We start from the raw sequence: 24,848 nt of genomic DNA, 5'->3' as shown, positions 1-24,848 counted from the left end.
TACATTTCTTTTCTCCTCACTTTGATCATTCTCTTTGCCAGAATTATAAAACGATAGAACGATTATATATCAGTAATCAGGAAAAAGAGACAGAACTACGTCGATTTTTTTTAACACTATTATTCTTTTTCTACTGCACTCAGTAAACAAGTCGGATTACTTATAACTTACATATTTGTTCTTTATTCACTCAACCTGGAACGAACTTAGGAGGTTCGGGGATGCACTCAAATGTGAATAAATGAGATTTTAAGAAGACTAGGGCTTCTCTTCATTTCCAAGGATGACTTCATAATTAATTTACATGTAAATCAGATTGTACAAGATGGAATTTTAATTAAATTGCGCATTGAAGCTTTTATAAAAAAAGAATATAGCAGTGTAGGTTATTTTCTTATCATAAAACTAATTAAGCTGTAAATACCGGTTAACCCAAGTAACGGTACTGATCTTAGTAGAATTAGGCGTACGTTATTACAATTTTCTGGTTTCTGACATTATTATTGGCAGAAAATGGGCAAGAATTAGTTATTTATAGCTTGACAAAAATTAAAAATGGTTATAATGTTGACAATCTAATTTTCCCATTGGATATGCTGATTCTTCATGGCTCTAAAGATTTAATGAAGGTATTGATGCTATAACTGCAAATACGTTTACGTTTCATGAAACTAACGTTTTGCTATGACCTAAAACATACCAATTATGTTAGCAATATATTGATATATATCCTTCAAATATTGTTCTTTATTGTAAATTGTAGTTGAAAATAAAGTGTGATTTAGAGTTTTTATGATATGCTGATTCAATAAGCTTTCGCTAACCCTAGATTTCATAATAGATAAAAAATTGGCGAAGAGGTACTTATCAATTCGGCGATAAGACTTAAAACTGACGAAGAGTAAACTATCTAATTTCCACTATTACTCGTTTGGCTTGATTTAAAATGATTCGAAGGAACCTATCGCTCTGTACAGGCAAAGTAAGTTAACATTAAACTTTCGAGTCTCCATTCAAAAATTTTTACTACAACCGAGAATCTTCTAAATTGCTATTATCATGATAGGATAATTCTTCACGATTAAAAGGTGTTTCAAGCGATGAGAAAGTTTGTGAACAGCCTTTTATTAACTCGATTGGTGTTACTCACGACAACCTTGTTTCAAAAATCGATCTAAAAGATCGAATAACAACACTCGCCGACATTACTAAGGCACTCAAAAAAACATCTGCATCATAAAAGTAAAATATTAGTCATTCATCATGTATTTTCGTTACTTATCATTTGAAACCAATTCCGGAACTGAATAGTTATTACTACCACGTTTTTAGGTCGAAGCTCTCAAACTTATTTTTGCACTCGACAAATCAAATTTTATCATCTAATCCTTTGGATGGGGAAAATTTGAGTCAATGTCAATATATTCACCACATTCCATAAGACCCTAATCCTCTAGCACAATCCCTATCCAGCATTCCCCATCACTACAAAGCTCCCCGAAGATCATTGGTCCAGTACAGACCTATAGTAAAAAATTATATTGGAGTTCTAGTAATGGTCAGTTCTACTATTTCCTCCATAAGGGGGGGGGGGGAGAGCCAGGTTCCGAGTTCCCCATGCTGAATGTAAATAGGAATGATTGTGTTTAAGATGCTATTTTACTTTTACTTTAAGTTTAATTTTGTTACAGTTTTTTTTTTTATCATTTGCTTTTCTTCTATTGCTATTTTATTATCATTTTACTAATATATTTGTAAAAAAAGCGTAAATTTGCACTATGATCCATATTGCCATTGTTTATTAATATATGTCAGAATGCAATATTAAATAATAAATTTTAACAAATTGTTAGAACTATTTTATTAATTATTTTTCCTAAAGTTTGACAGATATCTGAAGGGTTAAACACGTGAATGCACAAAAAGTGATCCAAAATTAAGCAACCTAAGCGGGGGGCACAAAATATTTGAATTTTGAGAGGAGCACCCCCGTTTCTCTGAGTCGGATACAGGGACGAATCGAACATTGGTTCATTTTCCGGATTTGAGGTTAGTAGACTTCAGTGGATTGGAAACCACTGCACTAGAGCCACAAAGGCTCAGGCATGAGATGTGAAGCTGACTATTGCCACTACTTCAATAGCGTATTTACAATAGGCGTCGTGACTAATGAAGTTTCAACCTTCGTGGATGGTTGTCAACATGATCAGAATTTGATAGGTCATGTGTGCTAGAGGTTTAGGACGAAGGGTGTGGTCTTAAAGGAAGTTTGAGAAATTAGGTAGTAGGTCAGTAACAAATGGGATGTTAAGGTCACGATGAAGTGTCTTTTTCGTAATATGATATGGAGCATTAACAATTGTTTGAAGAAAAGATTAGATGTCCTATTCAATAGTTTATATTGCTGGCCAAATTGTCGGCCTTACAAGTTCTTGTACTCTTAGCCAGGTATGTGGGTTCCAATATCCTAACAATAGATGTTATTTTACAATGCACGTTAATTATTTAAGATTGTATATAATTCTGTATGAATAACGTGAATTAAATATAGAGTACTTACATTAATATCAAAATTTATTTAAAACAACCAAGCCGTCCATTTTAAACTTAATCTATTCCTATGAAGTATTTTGCCTATTTATATGTTTTGACCGACACTTTGGACCGTCAATAATAGGGAGGTAAAAAAAAGCAAAAGAAATTATTATTATTTTTTTAAGTGATAATTAATTTGGGATTTTTTTTTCAGAAAGACGAATTGGAAATGCCTTCAAAGATTATGAAGAACACCCAGCTGCCCGTTCACGACAAAAAATTATTGTTAATCGTAGATTGCCGGTGGTTTCTAAAAACACTCCCCAACCTTTAGATTGTGGAATAAAAAACTCGAATAATAAGTGTAAAGAGGGCACTCCTCGAGGAGGTTCATTCCTAACAAATTTGGAAGGAACTTCTCTGGGTCCAGGTTTTCCACCAAAACCAGTAGGATTACTAGTAACACCTAATATCTCAAGAGTAGAAGTAACTTCTACTCCTGCTCCAGAAGGCCGATTCCTCGAGGATGACACGCCACCAATACCACCACCTCCACTAAAACGTAGACCTTTCCCAAAGGGTCGTCGACGGAGGCCACTTCTCAATAGTGGTGAAGAAAGAAAGGATTTATCCCTGGAGGATGATATAGATCCAATGATACTAGGACCTCTTTTCTACGAAGATTTGCATAACCCTGAAAGTACTACAATGAACAGTCGAGGAGCATCGCAAGAAAATTCTAGTGGTTCAGGAGAACGGAATAGAGCTTTCCTTGATAGTTTTAACGAGCTAGATCATCCTGATCCAAAACTTCTTTCTAAATTGAAAGGTAAACTGTACCCAAAATATTACTCTGAAAAAATAAATTCTAGAATAAAAGGGAATGAAGAACTTAATAGACCAATTGGGGAAAATAAAGAGGAAAAAAACAATGGAAATTCTGAGGAAACGAATGATTCAAGAGAAGAAGGTGAGAATTTCAAGAAATCTCAAGAGGCACAAGGTCCACAGTCTGAAGAAGAGGCACCAGTTGAGGAAACCTCTGAGGATTATGAAAGTTCAAAAGAAGAAGGAAATCAAGATAATTCAGAAGAAGAACATATCCCTAATCGTTCAGTGGAGGAGGAATCTAATGAAGAAAAAGAAGAACCAGTAATTATATCAGACCTAGATAATCAAGAAAACTCTGAAGAAGATGAAAATCTATCGAAAGAACATTCTAGAGAAGAAAAGCCAGAGGAATCTGATGAAGAAGGGACTCAACATCCTTCAGAGGAAGAATCAGATAGACCACCATTGATTGAGCAGGGTCCAAATGGTTCTTTAGAAAACAGCGGACAAAATTCGTCAAATTCAAGAGAAGAAGAAGGTCCAGAATCTGAAGAGTCTGCAGAAGATGAAGGACAAAACGCTGCTTCTGGTGAAGCAGTTCATTCTGATGAAGAATCTACAGAGGATAGAGATTATTCCGAGGAAAATAATAATATTGATTCATCAGCACCTTCAGAAGATTCAGAAGAAGAAACCTATCATTCATCTGAAGAAGAAGGGACTAGTAATGAATCAAATGAACATACTCGAAAACCAGCCTCTTCATCAGAAGATACCAATGAGATACAACCGAGTTCCATCGAATCTCCTGAAGACGTCGATGAAGATTATGATTCAAGAGAACAGCATTCTCAAGAGCAGCATTCCCAAGAGCAGCAGTCACAGGAAGAGCAATCCGAGGAACACCATTCCCGTGAACAGTTATCGGAAGAAGAGCAATCCCAGGAACATCATTCTCATGAGCAGCAATCTGGGGAAACTCCAGAGAAACCATCGAATGAAGACGAAGAAGTAGAAGAAGAACAAGAAGAAGAACGAGAAGAAGAACAAGAAGAAGAACGAGAAGAAGAACGAGAAGAAGAACAAGAAGAAGAACGAGAAGAAGAACGAGAAGAAGAACGAGAAGAAGAACAAGAAGAGGAAGAAAAACCGACGGATTATTATGACATGGCAGATTACGATAACGCAGGTCCTGAGCCTGAGTATGAAGACGTATTTCCAAAGCCCGAGCAGGAACCAACTACAACTAAGAAACCCCAAGTTTATTACAAAAAGAGGCCGGCGACGTTTTATTATATCGTTGGAGGGACCCAAGGGGAAAAAAAAGAAACCAACAAGAACCATGATGATGTTGAAAATGGATCTAAGCCACTTGATTATGAAGATAACAAACTTAAGCAATCAGAAGAAATCGACAGCTCCACTCCTTCAGCTGAGGAACACCCTGAACACCCCTCGTCCTCCAGTTCAGACGAGAGCTTCGGTAGCATGGGGTTTGATAGCTTCGATTTGGATTCTGTTTTGAAGACACCTAAGGTTGAGTAAGTATTACAAGATCACTTAATATATCTTTTTAAAATTTTAACAATAATTTAATATTACTTATTTATGCTTCATGATTATTTATTTTATTTGAATATGAACAAAAGAAAAATTATATAAAATCGTCTCTTAGTACATAGTTGCAAGAAAATAAGAAAAACTGCAGCAAATGTTTGCACAATGGTTTATTATTTGAATTAATTATTTTATTTTGACAGTGATTCTACATATCTTGAAAAAATATGAGTTAATTTTTTTAAAGGTTACAAAGAATAACAAACCAAAATTAAGGTCAATAGTTTGAAATTTCAATTTTTATTTATTTATTTTTTTTTGTAATATGATTAAGAAAGTGAAACCTGAAATTTTTTTTTCTCTATGTTCATAAATGGCCGAGATTTGCCATAAAAAAATCTAATAGAAATTTTAAAAGAAATGGCGGATGGTGTGGCAAGTTCCAAAGATCATCATGGGATGACCTGCAACATTGGTGCCAAATCTAAAAATAGTTTCTTGATTGTTTCGGAGAAAGACCGCAACTTTTTTTTTCAACATATGAACTAAGTGTGCCTTTAATGGGGTGTTAGTTCATTTAATTTTTTTGTCGACATTAAATAATCAAAAATCTAATAATTAAATAATCAAAAATCTACGGTTCATTTTATAGACATCCCGTCAAAAATATAGTTTTGTAGGAAAACAATATAATTTTTTAATTTATAATCTTAAAGACTTTCTTGAGACTGGTAATTTTTTTTTAAATTTCTATCCATTTTAATCTCAACACAACAATTTTTGAGATAATGTTTTAACAAATAGTGACTGTGATAAATGATTTTAATTTTGGTTTTAATGTTAATATTGACTAGTTAGAAATTGTTGTTTTGACTTGGGCAGAATAGCCTGCCTGGAGTTGAGAGTTTTTAAATTATATAATTTCAAGTAGATTGTCCCTGAGGATGGCCGGATTGCCTGAAACGTAGACTTATAAGAAAAATTAAGTGTGTTGAGACTAAAATGGATAGAAATTAAATTATTTATTTTAAAAAAATATAATTTTTTCCAGACGACTCATTCATATTTAGTATTACAATTTTTTTACACTTTTTTGGGGGGTTTACAAGGTATACAGCTTAAGCAACAATATATTTCCACGCTTCATTATATGATTAAGCAAAATTTGTCTATTTATTTCAGCCTAGAGAAATACAGTCACAAATGTACTCGCTACATTTTATTTTATACTGCACCCAATATGTATCTACATAATATTGGAATGAAATAAATAAAAGGGAATATCTCTTTGAATTTCTATGTGACAACTCTCGTTTCAGGCTCTTTTAAGTTAACCTTTTCAAAGATATCTTTACCTGTTTAGTTTATGAAAGTCAGATATATTTTATGACATATTGAGAGAGCTTAAACGATGAAACTATCTTCATGATCTGTTTCGGATTGTATTAATTAATGTTAAGATCAAAGCATGACTAGTGTTTTAAGAATATAAATTAATTTAAAAAATACTGAATAATAAATTAATGAGATAAATGACTTTTTTGAGATATTTTTAGTTTTAAAAAATACACCAAGGTTATGCTAGATAACTATATGTACCGTTATACTATTGAAAATCGTTAGATAATTTTCCTTGCAGAGGCAGTGGACTGGAAAATAAATTAAACGTCTTTTCCCCCCTTGCAGGACTAACTGAAATTCTTCATATAAAAAGTCTTTAGTTTGGAAAACTGATCATGTAAAAAAAAAAAAAAATAATAAATAAGTATTTTAGATTTACAATTACGGACAAAATCAACAGATTCACAATGGACCAAATATTGTCTATTTTCATGTCGATAAAACATATCAAAAAAATGGAAGATTGATTGACCGTGTGTATAGATGGATGGAATATGGTCCCGGTGCGGTCAGAAAAACTCAAATAGTAAATGATTATACTATTTTTATTGAGGCAACGTTTCGCCCCACGTGCTAAAAAAGATACAAACACCTGACATAGTTACAAAAAAAAAAATAGGAAAAACATAAGTGGAAAATAATTTTAAAGTAAACATTGTAAAAAAAAAAAAATTAAATTAGATAAACAATAAATGGTAATATACATAATAGAGGGGGAGAAGAGATATTTACAAAATTATAAAAAAAAATAAATAAATAAAAAAAAAAACTCCCGTCAAAACAGGTATGATTTCTGTCTCATAATTTGATTTTATTCTTTTCTTATTTCATCTCTTAATTTCTACTTTCTTTAATATTTCTTCTCTTATCTATCTGTTACCATTACCCTTTTCATTTACTGTTTACAACCTTTAATTTTTCTTATTATATTTTACTTTTCATTGTATACCCCTGCTATTTTCCACTTAAGTTTTTTCCTTTTTTTTTTTTGTAACTATGTCAGGTGTTTGTATCTTTTTTAGCCCTGACGAAGCCCTGCAACGTGGCGCGAAACGTTGGCTCAATAAAAATAGTATAATCATTTACTAATTGAGTTTTTTTGACCGCACCCGGACCATATTCCATTTATCAAAAAAATAATTTCGTTTTTGTTATGCTTCTTTTTTAAACATTATATTAATTTTATTAAAATTATAAGAAATATATAAGAGATAAGATAAGATTGAATGTTTACAATTTTAATGCTGAGACTTTAGATATATTTTTTCTTAAATAATTAGATTTCCAATGCTACATTACGTATCTAAATTTGTATCCTTATTTTGGGAGAAAATATTTCATATTTAGTCAATCACAAAATTCTCTCTTACATATGTTTATCCAATTTTTATTCCTACTAACAATAGGCATTTTAATAAAGAAAACCCGACATTTAAGCTCTATTAGCTCTATTTCAATGAGTATAATCCATTTGATCGTTCATGACTGAACAGTTAAATAAAAAGCCGTTTTCGAGAAATATAATATAAAGTGTATGAATTATAAAATCAATAATCTAAAGGGGTAGTTCCGGTAAGCCAATTTAAGTGAAACACTTGCTGTAATATCTCAGCTACATATCCTATCTTAAATACGAATTTTAGTTTTAATATAAAATTTTTTTTCGAGCCAAGCTTAAAAGCTATTTTACATAAACATAGACAATTTTGCGAAACTTGATTATTTTGACCAAGGTGACCTTAAAACGTGTTTTCCGTTAAAAAATCAGATTCGAAGTTTTTAAAGACCATTATACCTTTCCAGGACAAGGCTTTCTGGGATGAAAGTTTGCCAGGTAAATTAAAGCCTATTAAAAACATGGGGGTTGATGGCTGTTAGATGTTACGCCTCTAAGCCCTAATAAACAAAAACAAACTTCCCCTTAATATATACATATTTCTTTTTATTGGTGAGTGAAAGTAAAAAAAATTACTTATTTCAACATAAAATTGTTTACAGGACACATTCATATTGTTTTTCATTATTTTATTTCTAATTATTTTATATGAATGTTAATTTCACGACAAAACATCAGAAATTTAATATCCCATTTACAGCATACATGGAATTGCAGATTTATTCTAGTAAATAAAGAAGTCTATTCTTTCAGTATTATCAACAATTACATTTTTCTCCCCTATTTACACACACTAGTCAAGTGATTGTTTAATATTTATTTACTTTTTAATAGAGCTGTTAATGAGTGGATTTATCAACGAATTAAGAGAGAAATTTAACCTTAAATTATTATTTGATTTTCCTAATTAATATATTTTTTTGCTTTTTATTATTACTAATTTTTATTTTTTTATTTACGAAGTTACTATATTATTTTGTTTGTCCTATCATTATTATTGTTTATTCTATTTCACATCTATTTTATTTTTTTTTTTTTACGTACTTATATCATTAATACTCATTACCTTTAAGTGTGAGAAATTGGATTATTTTCAATAAAAGCTTTTTATAAAAAAAAGAGTATATTGGTAAAGACTATTTTGGTAAAAAATTATCATTAAAAAGTTATATTTAAAAAAAAAATTTTATTTTTAAATAAAAAAAATTTAATCCTTTTTTCTCTCAACTTTATTCTTTACACCTTTTTCGACGTTTCGATCCTCAGGTAATTTTCAAGGATACCTTCATATTGATGTAATTTTCTTTTTTCAAATCTTAAAAACGCAGGCTAATTGCGTTTGTCCCATATAACCTTATCTAAATAACTTTTTCCTAGATTTAAACCTTTTTTTAAAAACTTTTCTTCCTTCCGTCACTCACTTTGCAACTTAAAACAGCTGGCAAAGTGAATGAAAGAAAGAAGAAAAGTTTTTAAAAAAGGTTTAAATCTAGGAAAAAGTTATTTAGAAAAGGTTATATGGGACAAAGCCTGCGTTTTCAAGATTTGAAAAAAGAAAATGACATCAATGTCGAAAATGACCTGAGGGTCGAAACGTTGGAAAAGGTGTAAAGAATAAAGTTGATAGAAAAAAAGGATCAAATTTGTTTTATTTAAGAATAAACTAAACCACTCTCAAACAAGAAAATATAAAATAATTAATCTAAAAATATTTTTTTTATTAACTAATAGTAAGTAAACTCAAACTAAACTGATTGCTCTTTTTTGTTAAAAATATTAAATGATATCGAGTTTTTTAATACCAATACAAAAAAAGTAGAGAAAAATTGCTTGTTAAACATTAAAAAAAAAATCAAAAACATTTTGAGCGGGAATCATTTGAGATTGAATCAGTGCTTGTTAACAAATAGTTTCATTAAAACCCATTTCCCTTAACGTTATTTTATACATATTTAAAGTAGTCTAAGATAGTTTTTTAAATATAGTTATATAAAAACAATACATTTTCTTAAAGTGTTTTTAAAAATACATAAACTAGGCTTAAGTAGACGATTTAAGTATATTTATATTAGAATACAAATTCTAAACAATTTTTCTCCTCAATAACCATGAAAAATATTGTGAAATATAAATAACAGATAGCTTAGAAACTTTGCATTATAAATCTGTGATGGGGGAAAGCGCTTCTTCAACTTGACATAAGATACTTTTTGACGGATGAGACTAATTCTATTGGTTCTATTATTTATTTTATTATCTATTATATTTTTTATAACAACAGAATTATTACCTAGTTCCTTTAAGGTAATTTTTCATTATTATTCATTATTTTTTTCATATTGTAGAAAGATATGACATCATCATTAATTGTTAAGATTAATAAGGAATCATCAACTTCAATTATATTTACCGGCTCCATTTCTCTCAATTCAACATTTTGTAGCTTTCTAAATTTTCCGATCAACTCATGTTAAACAAATATATAAAAATAAAAAGTATGGTACGATGTCCACATCACATAACTTAACTTACGATTCTGCTTTAAGTAGAAATCAATTTAAGGCCTACCGAAAACATGTATTGGTACTGTAGTACTGGTCCACACTAGATTCATACTTAAGCAATTCTATATAGGAATATAATAATTGTAATAACAATGGAGACAAGAAACCTTTTATTTTTTCCTTTAGATAGTCATCAATTTCTTTCATATTTTGAACTATGTGAAATAAACATAATCAAAGGTACTTCAAATGAAACTTCGGTGTTTAAACCAGGTCAGATTATCTCATTATATATTAAACTTAGCTGTAATAAAAAAAATTTTTTACATTTATTTGATGAGTTGAGAAAATGGTAACAAAAGTGTAAAATTTGTGATATAAAGTTGAATTTGCGGTGTGCTGATTTTCACTAAGAAGGTGCTGTAACATCCCAGGCATGTACTTAAATAAGCAAATTACGCATAACTTTCCGTTTCTGAACTAGCCAGTTCGGATATGCAAATACACACACAGCACAGACAGATACACACAGAGACCATTTTGAGAGACTAGGTTATTTAGGCTCTGGAGACATTTATACGTGCATTACCGTTGAAAACTCGGATTTGAAATTTTTCAGAATCACATTAAGGGTAAGAAACTACCGTACATCTCAAGATATAGTAAATAATAAGATAAAAAGTTTTTATCTCATTATTTACATTTTTTTTTCTTTTTTAACATATCTTTTTTCTACAGTTGAAATTGCGTTTCATCAATATTATCTCTTTTCCTGGACATTTATATTATAAAGGTTAATTTTATTATATTAGTTAGGACATTTATATTAGTTAGGTATAAATTACCTATATTTCAAGTTTAGTGACCAGTCGTTTGATAGGGACATCAACAGGAAGAGCCTATGATGAAATATAGATGTATCCGAAAAGGATACACCTACACATGGGTAAGTGAAACCAGTCGATAGGATCTTATGAAATGTACGCTATACCATGTCAACACCAATACTCAACTTTCCTCCAAATCTGGGCCAAGTCGGAAGCGCCATTTCGAAATATTGATAAGCCAAAGAAAATACGTTTACGTGAAGTGAAACTAGTGGATGGAATGTGATAAAACTGATATGGGACTTCGGGGATAATTTAAGCTTGACATTAAAAATATAAAGTGTGAGTGAAAATTTTCGGTTTTCAGGACATTAATTTTTTTTTATAAATGAAAACAAAGCTTTCTTTACTTAGTGAGAAAATAATATTTTATTACTTATTAGTAGTGAGAAAATAAAATAAACTCTTTTTATTGAAATAGCGGGAAAATTAGTAGTCAGAAAATCGTCGAAATAGGTTGTGTTTTACTCACTACAGAAGATATTGAACAAGGTTCGTCCACTAAACTTTGTTGTTTCCACAACAAATTAAAAATAAAAATAAATTCACTAAAACCCATAAGGGGTTAGAGGTGCAGTACTTTGTAAGGAAGTACTGTTACTAGACCAACGGTAGTGCAAGGAGGTGGTTTTGTCAGAATCACGCTCGACCACCAGATTTTTGCCCAACTAAGGATACCTACTTTATGAGGCTGGGTGGACCAGGTCTCCTGAACAAACAGGGCTGGATTAAATAAATAAAGGAGCTCTTTAACAGGAGCAAATTAAAGGAATTATTGAGGAGAGGCGGTAAAAGTTGTATAAGCTATTGGTATTGTTATCTAGTGGGGGAACTAGTCCGGCAAGTGGGTCTCCTGATCCATTTCCAGGGGTTGGTAAAACGGATCAGGAGACCCACATTACCAACCCCTGGCGGTTACAATAGTTGCCACCGCGTATTAAGAGAGGTGGGAGTGTCAAGATTCATTTCTTGGGACCACCGTGAAATAAATATTAACTGCCCCAGGTGAGAATCGAACCCACAACGTTCCAAACCGGACGCTCTGGGACAGTGGTCAACTGATGGCGGCTCTGAAAGTTAGTCTGGATACTTAACCATAATGATGAATATTAGGGATAAGTCCATTGGTATTAAATAATACTATATTCTACTTATTCCATCTATAAAAGCAGAGCAAATTTTTGCCATTATGTTTTAATGTAGACGGCCAAGCGCCATCCTCCCATTCGTTAATATCGCCCAGTACCCTATTTAAGTATATACAAATAAGTCTTCGAATGAGAAATCGTCAGGAAAAATATACGATTTATGATGGTTTAACTTTTGTCACCGTTTCGGGGTCCAGAATAGAAAAATGAATTAAACACTAGGAGTAAAATTGCAATACATAACTTGATAAATCAAGCCAATCAATATATCTTCATGGAGAAAATTAAGGTAATTTTATAGTCACTTTGTAAAAAACTACATTTTTATTTATCGCTCCAGATACTACTCAATAACTTGTTATCGTTAATACCGTAACCTAGGTACAATGAAAAATTGTTTAATTGACTGGAGATTAAGAAAGCGTACAGTTAGCTGAATTGACTATGTTTGAAAGAAATTCTTCTTCTAAGAATGTTTTCCCTTCATTGCAGTGAAAAAGGAAAAGAAAGATGGAGAAATCATCTTGATCTTGTTAGATTAAAGTTTATCTGTCACCAGATTGCATTTACGTTCAGCTCGTTGAGACGTTAAAATCTTACATTTAACGTCAAAGGATATCCAGATAGATATCAACGTGATCTCCGAATTCTGTAACAATTATCTTTATAAACACATTAACACATTAGTTAATTGCTCCCGTAAACAAATTGAATTATAAAAATACAACTGTAAAAACAGAAGCATGTGGTACTTTAATTTTATAATTAATCACATAAGTTTATTCAATAATATTACATGTTTAGAGATATAACTCATATAGAGAGGTATAACTCATAGTTTAAGTTATTTATTACCAAACAAACGTTAAAAAACAAACAAAAAAAAAATCTAAATCTAAAAGTAAGAATTAGGTCTTGAATTAAAGCATAGCATGTGTAATTTCTTCAAGAATAATGTCCGTTGTTACAATGTAATGTGGCTAGCCAAGCATACTATAAAAAGGCATTGGCAATTTGAGAAGAAAAGAAAGTAATTAAAGATAGAACTTTGTCACCCTCTATATTAAATAAAAAATATATTCTCATGATTCCAAAGATAAGTTAGTTGTATAACAAACAAAAATCTGAAAGTTCGCAAGCCGATGAAAAAACAGTTTTGTATTGTGGACGTAAGACACGGTGGAGGAATCGGAAGGAACAGATAATGAAGAAACGCGTGCGCAGGCCTTGTTTGCCTCCACACAATACCTTCGGGTCTTTGTAACGAGCGTGACAGATTTTGTTCACGCTTGTCCAAGCCGCGTTGGAAATCGAATCAGTTGCCAACACACAAATAAAGATGTTAAACATTGTTTTCACCTTCTTCTAGTTGCTACCTATGTATACTGCATTTCTTTACAAGACGGAGCTCAAGGATGGAACTAGCTTGTAAAAGTTAGTTTTTCGAAAATTATAAGGTAGTTTTGTGTAAATAAAAATTTTACTAGATGGGTAGTTTTCATACGTACTGGAAAACTGTTACCTAGAATAAAAGATTTTTAATGCACTTATGAGATTAATAAAATAGATTATGTCCAATTTCACAGATTGTTAATGATAACTTGTTTCCGAGATAATTAAAATAAACCAAGTAAAACCGATGTTTTCAAAACGTCTAGTACCTTATACGGTATCGAATACATATCTTACTTAATTTAAAACATTTTGTAGTCTTTTTGAGAACAAGTAATCTTCTCAATATATAAATTTTCGAAAATATGTATTTTTTAAATTAGATAATTGGTAGCTGACGGATATATGCTTAAAGTAGCAATAATTGCGTTTGGAGGTTTGACTATTTTAGAATTGTTCTACGGGAATTGACAGACGTTCCGAAACGTCAGCAGGATAATTTTATGATTGTGATAGAAATAAAATAAAAAATGGAATTAAAAAAGCTAGTTAACTGCCGAGATAGAAAAAGCATAAGATCCTTTCTTAATTGTCTACAATACCAGTTAGTTTGCCATCCTCAGTGTATGTTACAGTATAAAGAGTTAATTTAGTATATAATTTAAAATTAAAAACATTTGAAGTTTGTATTCGATTGAAGAGAGACGAATAAATTTTTATTTGAAGTTTATATTCGATTGATGAGAGACGACTACATTTTTATTCGAAGTTTGTATTCGATTGACGAGAGACGAATACGTTTTTATCCGAAGTTTGTATTCGATTAACGAGAGACGAATACATTTTTATTCGAATAAAAATACGACTAAAAAATCCAAATACGTTTGTTTTCGAATATTTGAAATATCATTTCAATCGAATACAATATTATTCGAATGAAAATTAATTTTTTTTTTACCATTTTTGATTTGTAACGTATGGGGAGGATGAATGAACGAATCAGACGAGTAAAAAATGAAAATGCTATCGATTTTACGATCGCGCATTGATTTATTTTAACTTTTCTGATTGATAATATATTAGGGTCCTCTTGTGAAATTAATGATTTGACGAGAAATAATCCTTCAGTATTCCATCATTAATTCCAATTTTTAGAATTAACTAACTGGTTTATCTAAGGATATGATCTTAATTTAAATGAACTAATAGGCAATATTTAATTTATATGTTTATCTTTTGTCCTCTTTTAGGAATGATGTTAAGACAACGAAATCGCCAGTAGCTGTTATTTCTAACACAACACCACAGACGGCTACGACTAAATGCGATGACAGTGGTGGAAAAAAGAATGAAGACCCTGAGGACCAAAAAAGATTAAAAACTCCTTTGGGGACCGCCAAGCCGAACACTTTACAGCCAGGAGATGTGGTAACCATTTATTATTTGCTTATTACTTTTTTAGAAAGTAAGATTGGCCAATTGTTTAATTATTTGTTACAGTGAATGACTTTCAAATGATTAGGTCAGAGTTACCTTGAATTTCATTCGGTATTTGCCTTCTTATTTTTTATTTAATTGGTTTTAATAGAGTGTTAAATAATAATAGTTCAGGTCATACGCATGAAGTCAAGAAAACGGATTTTTTGATCCCTAGTAGTAAATAATTTTTTTTTCAAAAACCAAATAGAGGAAGTAAAAGAAGAAATTGCCATTACTTCAATATTAGAATTCCACTGAGGCACGAAATTTGAAATTAATTGTACTAATTTGAGGTTATATTCTTGTTCTCTGAATGAGCAAACAGGTAATTAAAAATAAACTAAAATAATGATATTTTCCTCACCATTTTTTACACAGCACATCAGTAAGTTCCCACCGTTTATATTCTCGTTTCTACGGTTCCTTAACTCCATTCACTAGGCAATTTTAGATCCTCAGAGAAGTTTTGAAAAAAGGACTAACTAAATGATTTGTTTATTCCTGTTTGTCCAATGACCAGAAATCTATAAGCAAGGATCGCAAGAACTGGAGAGAAACCTGGTATTCTGAGGTGAGTCTGCGGAGAGCTCGAAGTACAATCGTGTAGATTTGAAGAGTAAATGACAGAGCACTGGACGACGGAGCCGTCTTCGACACAATTGTACCATGCTCAAAATAATTTTTACAGTTCACTTGAAATTCTATTATTATTTAAGTTTCTGAAGAGTAAATAACAACATTAAAATTAAATATACATCTTATACATATCACATATTTTTTGCAAACCAGGTGATTGCAGATTTTCACGATCCTAATATCCATGATCATTAGTTTCATCTTTTCCCAGGTGAGCTTCACCAGAGCCCGCCCCGTGCACTTCGGGTTGAGCCCCACCGCTCCAACCACAACCTCAACCTTCCGACCCGCCACCATTGCAGCCATCGGGATCATCAAGCCGGGAGGTTCAATAATCGCCAAGGTGGTCAGCCCCACGCTGCAGGTCCACGTTTCCACACCTTCCTCTGCGATCAAAGCTGACGATGCCCAGACGGAAGCTCCCAAGAAGGTGCCCTGGAAGATACTAATGGCCGCCAGGGAGGCAACCGCTCTCACGTACCTCAAGCCTCCTCCGATCGACCAAACTGAGACCTGGTTCCTGAGGAAGGCCAGAACACCCCGCTTCGTCAGAATCCGTTCTAGGCATCTTTGATCGGGTGCATTAGCCACTAGTACTGAGTTCCTATGTATGATGATTGGCATTATGGAGATGCCATGGTCTTACCAAAGTCAAAGAAAATTCATTGATGAAATGATGGTTATTAATCGTTAATATTTAACGAAAATTAATGTGGTTATGATATTAGGTTAAAAAAGATAAAATTATTTGAATATAATGATTTAAAAATAAAATAAAATGAACGAAGAGATGATATTTTAAGAAGTAAAGAAAGATTACACAAAGAGTTTAAACATAATTTGAATTTACCCACCGTGAAAATTGGATCTTATATCAGACTATGTAAAGAAAAACATTAATTATAAATATAAAAAAATCTTATGCATAAAGGATCAGGTTTGAAATGATAATTAAAAAAAAAACTTTTGATGAAATTAATAACCATATAAAACATAAAAAATAAAAATGACTAAAAACTGAGTCAATAATACAATAGAAGCTCTTCATGGTAGCTAAAACACTTTATAAGTGAATTAAAGTTATTGTTCGATACTTTCCATGTTCTTTCAGGAATTTGGCACGGCCAGACTTAACCATTGTGGTTTTACATAAAAATCAAATATGGTCTTGATTTATAACTCTTGACTTAGAAATAGCTCTTAACTCGATAATGTGTTTTTATCATACTAATTAATTATACAATCATTGATTGAACTTAGAAATAATTCAGAATTTTTCTATAAACAATTATTTAACGACGAAATGTATTTTCTCTTTTAAGAAAAACTTATTACAGGGAAATAAATTACATAAATGTATATACAAAATGAATTTATTGTGAAAATATTTATTATAACATAAATATTAGTGCTATGTAAAGTATTGTATTCGGTTATGTAATAGTCACATACATTTAAGGCTCCACTGAAAAGACTTGACTTTTATGTTATTTAATTTTAGATTTTTCTATTCTTTTGTTTTTTAATCAACTGAACGAATGTATAGTTATGATATTACAATCTATGTATATTACCAAACTAAAATATGTTATATTATTCTATTCTAGAAAAATATAAACAATGTTTTTGCAATTTGTCTATTTATTTTGAGATGAGAGTTTTAGTTTAAGGATAGAAATCTTCTTATTTCAATTGTTCCAACCCATACCTCTCTTCACCAAACTTCATCCATTTCCTAAAAGCCTATCATCAGATACCCTGTATTCCCCTCCTCCTAATGCCACTGATATCATAAACCTCCTCACTTCTTCCTATCCGAATTTAGATCTCTTCTTACTCCGCTTATCTCGTTACTTACAAATTTTGTATAAAATGTCACCGACAAAAACCCTTTCTATTGTCTTTTGGAATGCGAAGAGTGTTCAAAACCACGTGAACGAACTAACAGCCTTATTACATGACAAAAATATTGACGTAGCTTTAATAACTGAAAGTCGACTTACCAGTAGACGACTAATCAATATACCTCAGTACCAAATCTATCGGACCCATCACCCAGACGGAACAGCACATGGTGGCACTGCTGTCATTAACCATCGATCACTTTCACATCACTTAGTTTTTCTACAAGTCCGCAATTGCCTACAAACCACAGTCTTATCGATTCAAACTTCTCTCTTTCCCATAACTCTGCCTCCTTACCAAACAATGTCCCAAAAAAATCCAACACAAATCCTCTACCACAACTTATCAAAGACCTCATCCCCACCAAGCGCCGATACAGAATATTATGACAACAGATTAGACATCCTTTTGATCTTCGGTTACATAATTATTACAGCAAAGTAGTAAAGAGAGAATTGGCCAACCATCGATCCGAGTCCTTCAATTCCTACCTCTCTTCCATTTTTACTCACGACATTTCCCTCTGGAACATGAACAAAAAAATCCTAAAATCCAAACACATTTCCCACCTCCTCCGACGAGATGATAGCACATGTGCAGCATCCGACAAATATAAAGCCGAAGAACTAGCCATTTACCTTTCTCACACATTCACTCCTCAACTTGAACTTCATCCCGACTAAACCGAAACAATTGAAAAATAACTATCGTCACCAATCCCACTCTCCTTACCTCCTAAAGCAGTCACTCCTTCTGAGATCAAATATCAACTAAAGAAGCTAACTCCTCGTAAATATCCAGAATATGATCTTCTGACTGCTCAAATCCTTCACCAACTTCCTCCCAAAGCTATAATATTCCTTACATATCTCTATAAATGTATCCTTAGAACAACCCACTTTCCAGTCCTGCGGAAACACTCCGTTATAATTCTCTTTCCAAAATAAGTAAAATCTCCAAATAATCCTGCTTCCTATAGAGCTATTACCTAACTTCCAATTCTCTCGAAATTTTTTGAAAAAATCTTCCTAAAACGTATTCTATCCATAGTTAAATCACAGAGTTTTCCCGCACATCAATTTGGATTCCGCCCTAGACACTCCACAGTTCAACAAAGCCTCAGAGTCGTTGACTATGTCTCTTCAGCTCTTGAAAAGAAAATATACTGCTCGGGTGCCTTTCTGGACATAGCGCAAGCTTTTGACCGAGTATGGCATGCCGGATTGCATTTCAAGCTCAAGTCCATATAACCTCAAACCTTGCCCTCCGCTCCTAACTCTCATGTGACTTTTACTCTCCGCCGCAGCTTTTATTCACCTGTTACTTTTAATAATATTCCTCTACCCAGATCCGACACAGTGCGATATTTTGGATTCATCTTAGACAAAAGACTCACCTGGAACCAAAATATTAGACTTAAAAGACAGAACTCAACAGACTAATGAGCTAACTATTTCGCGAAGATAGGATACACCAGAGCATCATTCGTTTAGTAAAATTTCATCATTCGGATATCCACGTATACCGAAAGACCAAATAGCATCAAAACTATCACTAAGAGTACAAGTCTTGTTTTAACAACCACTTTTGAGTGTCATCAAACTGGCAGGTGCATGACAGGTTTTGGAATAGAAAAAACCTACTGAGCATGCAATTACCAGTTTGGTAGCCAAACATGTTGTTTTTAGAATTCATTTACTCCGACAGATTTGATTTGTTGGATTAGGTTATATTGTTGTCAGTTAGGTTCAATCCCCGTTGTCTGGTTATATTATAATGAGTATGCTATATTATTATGATTAATTTATTACAGTATTACCAGCTGTTCAAAGAATTTTATAAATAAACATTTATGATCATTTTTAATAATAATAATAATTAAGTTGCTCATTTTTTTATATAAACAATCAGTGCTAAAAAAAAAGTAAGAGAAATAAACTACATAGCTATTAAACGACAAGAAATATGATCACCGAATTACTACCAGATGAAGCATTTGAAAAATATGAAAGCCCTACGAGCTTGTACAAAATAAATGTTGGGGTATTGGAGGCTAATCAAGTATCATGGGTAAATCTGCAGACACGAGTGCAAGTGAAATTCGGAAAAGAAAGGAAGTTCGGAAGAGTTAAAGAAAGCTCCGAGCGTCCTTACTACAACGAGGTAGGTAACATTCTGTTTTAATTTTCTAAGCAGCAGGCAATCTTATAACGACAACGACCCCCTAACAGGAGGAGAGTGGGTTGTATCTTCTATGTTGGAAGCATAAACAATCATTCCCTTTCTCTAATCAGTAAGAATTTCTTCTTTCTCCTATATTTTAAGAAACAGTGGTAATAGGAGGTTGGCTTTGGTGTACAGGTAAATCTAGAGGATTTCTCGGTTGATACCATCAGGTCATGGTTCTTTTTTGTTTTAGATCTCATGCAGTACATTTAAAATGTTACCTTGTTCGAAGGGTCAACAAAAAATGAAATTAATATGTATATATAGTTGACCGTAAATCACTAGCTACTATGTCATCTCACTAGCGCCCAATGCATGATTAAAAACTTTTAACACGAAAAAACTCATGAACAGAAAACGCCCAATCACAATAACGTGAAATCGTGCAACAAGCACCCGAAAATCCCGAAATGACAGATTGTAAGCTTACCTAAGACATCGCGTCATAAAAGGGTGGGAATATAATATCAGCTCCATGAAGTTGGTTACAAAGAATAAAAATTAGTATTTTTTATTAACATCTTTCGGACGGTTCACCCCCTGCCTATTTACGAGCCACCTTCATTTTTGTGGGTCATATCGTAGGAAATGTCTTTGAAAGTAGCAAAGTAAAGCCCAGTATCCGGTTTTAAAGTTTTTAATGATGCATTGTACAGTCGAGTGAGATAATCCCAAAATTCTACTGATGTATTAGTAGCCCAATAGTTGTTCAACAAGTTCGGTCATTTTTTTGTTTTTTTTGTGATTTACGACTCATTTTGAAGATATTTTTTTAAATAATAGCCATTTAGCTCACTTTCTATTTGTATGCGATTAATGTATTATGATAAATGAAAACTATCGCCACTGTTACAGTATGATAAATGTTTTGTACGAAAAATTTACAAAGTTTGTTTTTAATTAGGTTGAACGGTTTTCTAACTCTCTTTATTTACAAATAAAGAGAGTTTTCATAATATTCAATCATTTTCAAATCCAAAATTCAGCAAATTTTATTTCAAATTCAGTAAAAAAAAAAGGGGGGGAAACATTATAGACTCTTTGTTTATTTGGGTATAACGTACTTATGGATTCCGACTAGAGCAGGTAGGATAGATTACACTATTTAGACTTATTATTTTTTTCGTTTTGAAAAATGAAAGTTTATACTAATATATGAGAAGCGTGTTATTAAAATATTGTGCCTGCATATATTCGTCACTAATTACTAAAGGTATTCGTAGTATCTACTGCAGGTTGAGATGCATTAATAGTAACATCGAGAGGAACCACGGTTCAGTGGTTATTAACTGAAAGCGAAAGGCATGTAATGTGCAATTCGAGGTAAGACTAAAGAGTTTGATGTTTCACCTCAAGTCAAAACATCCACAAGACAGCGCTGAAAATGTCACAAGTTTAAAACGTATAATAACATTTACAAATCTTCACGAAAACAAATCATATAGAAGTTGTTACTCATTTTAATCCTGTAAATATGTTCGTATCGTGTACTAATTTTTATCAACAAAATTTTACATGATCACAGTTTAAACAAAGACTTGAAAATATCGTTTTAGATCTAACTCGCTATACAGCAATTCTAAATCTTTTCTCTAATACATAATTACGATATATAGCATAAAAGACAAATAATAATAATAATAATCTTTATTTATTCCGGGATTGATCCCTTTAGAATAATTTACAGGCGTCAAAATTAGGCTTTAGATTCTTAGAGTAAATTACAAAATAGAGATGAAATTACAAGATGTCATAAAATAAAATAATACAGTAAATTTAAAAATATACAATTAATCAACCATAATTAACAGAATATATAAACTAATGATAAAACAAATAAAATGAAACCACTTGTCATATCATAAAACATACAATGACTTCTGATAGTAAATAAAAAGAAAATAAATGATAAAAATCAAATACAATTAAACTAAAAAGTAATTAATGAAAAGATATAATTTCTGCTAGTGTACATATTTACAATTATAAACCAAGATCTAAGACATAAAATACAGAAAATATATAAAGCTTTTTTGAAACTTTCAATTGTTATTCTTCCGGAATTGGGTGGACAGAAGGTAGTGGAAGATACGGGATTTGAAGATTGGAAGGGTGTTAGAACTACGAATAAAGGAGATAGGACACAATAACACTACAAATAGGACAGTAAATTGTTTACTAGTACATCCGGGCGAAAACTCAGGAACTTAATGCATTCAAAGAATACGGAATATTAGAAAAATATGTTTATTCCTATAAAGAATATAAAATTATGACTAACATTCAACTACCAGTAAAGTTAAACTAATCCAGTATTGTACTTTCTGAGACTTAATAGCTTGTCATACACGAACGAATATTTCAGAAGCTCAAGCGGGGTTGTTTTGAAACTTACAGGACTTAAATTCACATGAACGGACCTAACGAATTTGAAAATTCAAACAAATCAATCAAACAGGCATACGCTTACGTAAGTGGGAGGCAAAATAACAGGATAGAAATCCACCAGTCTTACCAGCAGAAAGACGCGCAGTCTCAACTAACATATAATGTTAGTGAATTGATGTAAAAAAAAGATCCTTTTTTTGATAGTTTTCTCATATATTAGGAGTGGAAAATAGGAGTTAAAAAAAATGTCTTTTTCCATCATCACTAGGGCTATATTAACAACCAAGGAAATTAACGTACTCTAAAAATTTAAACAAAAAAGAGTGATAAGTATTTCTTGATAACCAATTTATTTGGGAGGATATTGCTAGAATTAGTGTGGACCAAAGCCTAATTTGTGCCTATCTAGAAAACTGTTAATTTTATTCTCGCATAAGGTTGTATTTTTTTTTTTTTTTTTTATCAGAGAGTAACATTCCTTGCGCAATTCACTTCAGAATCTTAATTATGTCAGATCGCAAAACTATCAATTCCTGACTTTCCCGTCGAAACTTTATCTTTTCTCTTTGGGTGTTTGAATATTAAATTATGCGCTTTCTCACCTCCAAAGTAATATAAAATAAATTAAAACACATTAAACGTTAATAATAACAAATGAGACAGAAAAAAAAAATAATAGAAAAACATCATTCTGGTATTCAGAAGAACAAAGCTGCATGAAGCGAAGATGCTGTAAACCAAAGCCAATAACAGCTATTGTAATGAATAGAATTGGTTCTGAAAGTTCCTCTCCACAATCACTTCGGTTTGAAATTTCAGTTGTAAGATTTGTTCAATTCCTAATGAGTCGATGATTTTACTTAATGTTCAAAAGCTTGAATAATAATAAGCCTTCATCGAAGAGCACCAGTATGAATAGACATTGTAAAAGAATAAAATCATGAATCATGGATATTAAATAATTTATTGTATAAGGCAGTCACCAAGGAGAATAATAAAAAGTTCTAAAATAAAACTAAACATAGAAAATAATAACTTTATCTCCGATTTCACTATTGGTAAAAAAAAAAAAAAAAATCTATAAACTAAAAATCCTGTTTTTCGTTCTTACTTTACTCCTGGGAGACAATCTGAAGATGAATTTAGTATTTCGCTCCAATTAACAGATTTGTATTCTGATTAATACAAGTAATTATTATTTGTTTGGGAAATTAGGCGAGCCAACCAATGTTTCTAGTATATTACAATTTTCCACCAATTTCGTACCACTAACCAATGCACAATACTAGCTAGCCTTTCCAGTCCGGGTACTTCTCATTTAATGGCTGAATTGATCATCTCTTAAAATTACTCCAGAGAATTGAAATTCTCATTTCTCAAGTTTTACTCCCACTCTTCCAGAACGAAGACATGTAAAAGGCCAAATGGATTGGTTCATTTTTAGATCAGATACGCGGAACGGAACCACAGATCCACAGACACGAAGCAACACTCCAGACCGCAATCATTTCCAAAGGACGGGAGTGATGGTTCTGGGTTCTGGTCATTAAATCCAGTCCTTCTCAAGAAAAATTCCGTTCACTAGCACCGTTGCACAGTGGACATAATCGGTATTTTAGCTGGATAAAACTTCTATGGAAATTGCTTGAATGGTTCTAAAATGTACATTCTTAAATTATTTTGGGCGTAGAACGTGACTTTGGAGTTGAATTTGTGAAATGAAATTATGAGTAATGTTACCGAACCTGTATTATATTTACATGAATGTTACGTCAATGAGAAGTGATTCATAATATGGTTAATGACAAAAAAATTTGTGTGTAGGCCACTATGAGTACTTAAATTAATTAAATAAATTAGGATGCGTTTTTTTTTCTTTAAATCTTTCCCTAAAGTATCTTTAAGTTGATTTATTTGAAACAAATCTCACCTTACTACTCGTCACTAAAAATAGATAATTATAAACTATGAACAGATTTTATAGTTAATTTAATAAGATATATAATAAAAATGAAATAAAAATTTTTCCGTTCGTTCTATTAACTGTTTTCATGTGTAAATAGTAATTATTTGATAACTTTTTTATTTTACTTAAAGAATGAAATCCATGTCCACGATTAATATCGTCTCAAAGTAGGCTGGTGTGCATACTGCAACAGATTTTTAATCTTAGATTTTTGGCGACTGAATTATAACTAGAATACTCTTGACTAATTAAAAATGACCTAGATCTATTGTCCAGTTTATTAGTTCAGGATCATTTTTTGTTTAAAGCCATTTTTGCGATTATGTCTTACTTTAATATACCTATGTACGAAATATTTAGTGAGGGGAAATATTGTGATCTTTAATAATTTCGAATTCCATTTTTTTCGGAAAATGCACATTTCAAGGATCCTGATTCCAATTAACCAAGTCTTGCAAAATGATCTGTGAGTGTATGTGTGGTAGACTTGACTCAAAAATAAAAACTTAAACTAAAATGAAATTGCATATTTAAGGAGGGTATATACCACGGGTGTGACAACGTTATGGTAAAATCCAGTGGCCGACTTCACTTTAT

At 31.8% G+C, this 24,848-nt stretch overlaps 2 protein-coding genes across 14 annotated transcripts in view; both read left to right on the top strand.

Annotated features, from left to right (window-relative positions):
* The window catches only part of LOC106687827 (ABC transporter F family member 4), a 30,365-nt gene extending 13,048 nt beyond the window's left edge, over positions 1–17,317 (top strand). The window contains exons 2-4 of the mRNA XM_014431958.3: positions 2,750–4,907; positions 14,902–15,079; positions 15,978–17,317. Of these exons, the coding sequence (XP_014287444.1) occupies positions 2,750–4,907; positions 14,902–15,079; positions 15,978–16,340 (2,699 nt within the window). The 3' untranslated portion in view covers positions 16,341–17,317. The remainder of the gene's footprint in view (positions 1–2,749; positions 4,908–14,901; positions 15,080–15,977) is intronic.
* A 2,221-nt stretch (positions 17,318–19,538) lies between these two features.
* Positions 19,539–24,848, top strand: part of LOC106687824 (otoferlin) — a 121,514-nt gene continuing 116,204 nt past the window's right edge. For all 13 annotated transcript variants that reach the window (XR_010844706.1, XR_010844705.1, XR_001344230.2 and 10 more), the window contains exon 1: positions 19,539–19,834. Coding sequence is in view for 9 of the 13 variants with exons in the window: in XM_067052044.1 (XP_066908145.1) it covers positions 19,637–19,834 (198 nt within the window). In the remaining 4 variants the exon portion in view is untranslated. The remainder of the gene's footprint in view (positions 19,835–24,848) is intronic.

The sequence above is a fragment of the Halyomorpha halys genome, unplaced genomic scaffold, assembly GCF_000696795.3.
Source record: "Halyomorpha halys isolate HHAL.00 unplaced genomic scaffold, Hhal_1.1 Scaffold1015.1, whole genome shotgun sequence".
Taxonomy (NCBI): domain Eukaryota; kingdom Metazoa; phylum Arthropoda; class Insecta; order Hemiptera; family Pentatomidae; genus Halyomorpha; species Halyomorpha halys.
This window is presented reverse-complemented; position numbering and strand designations above follow the sequence as displayed.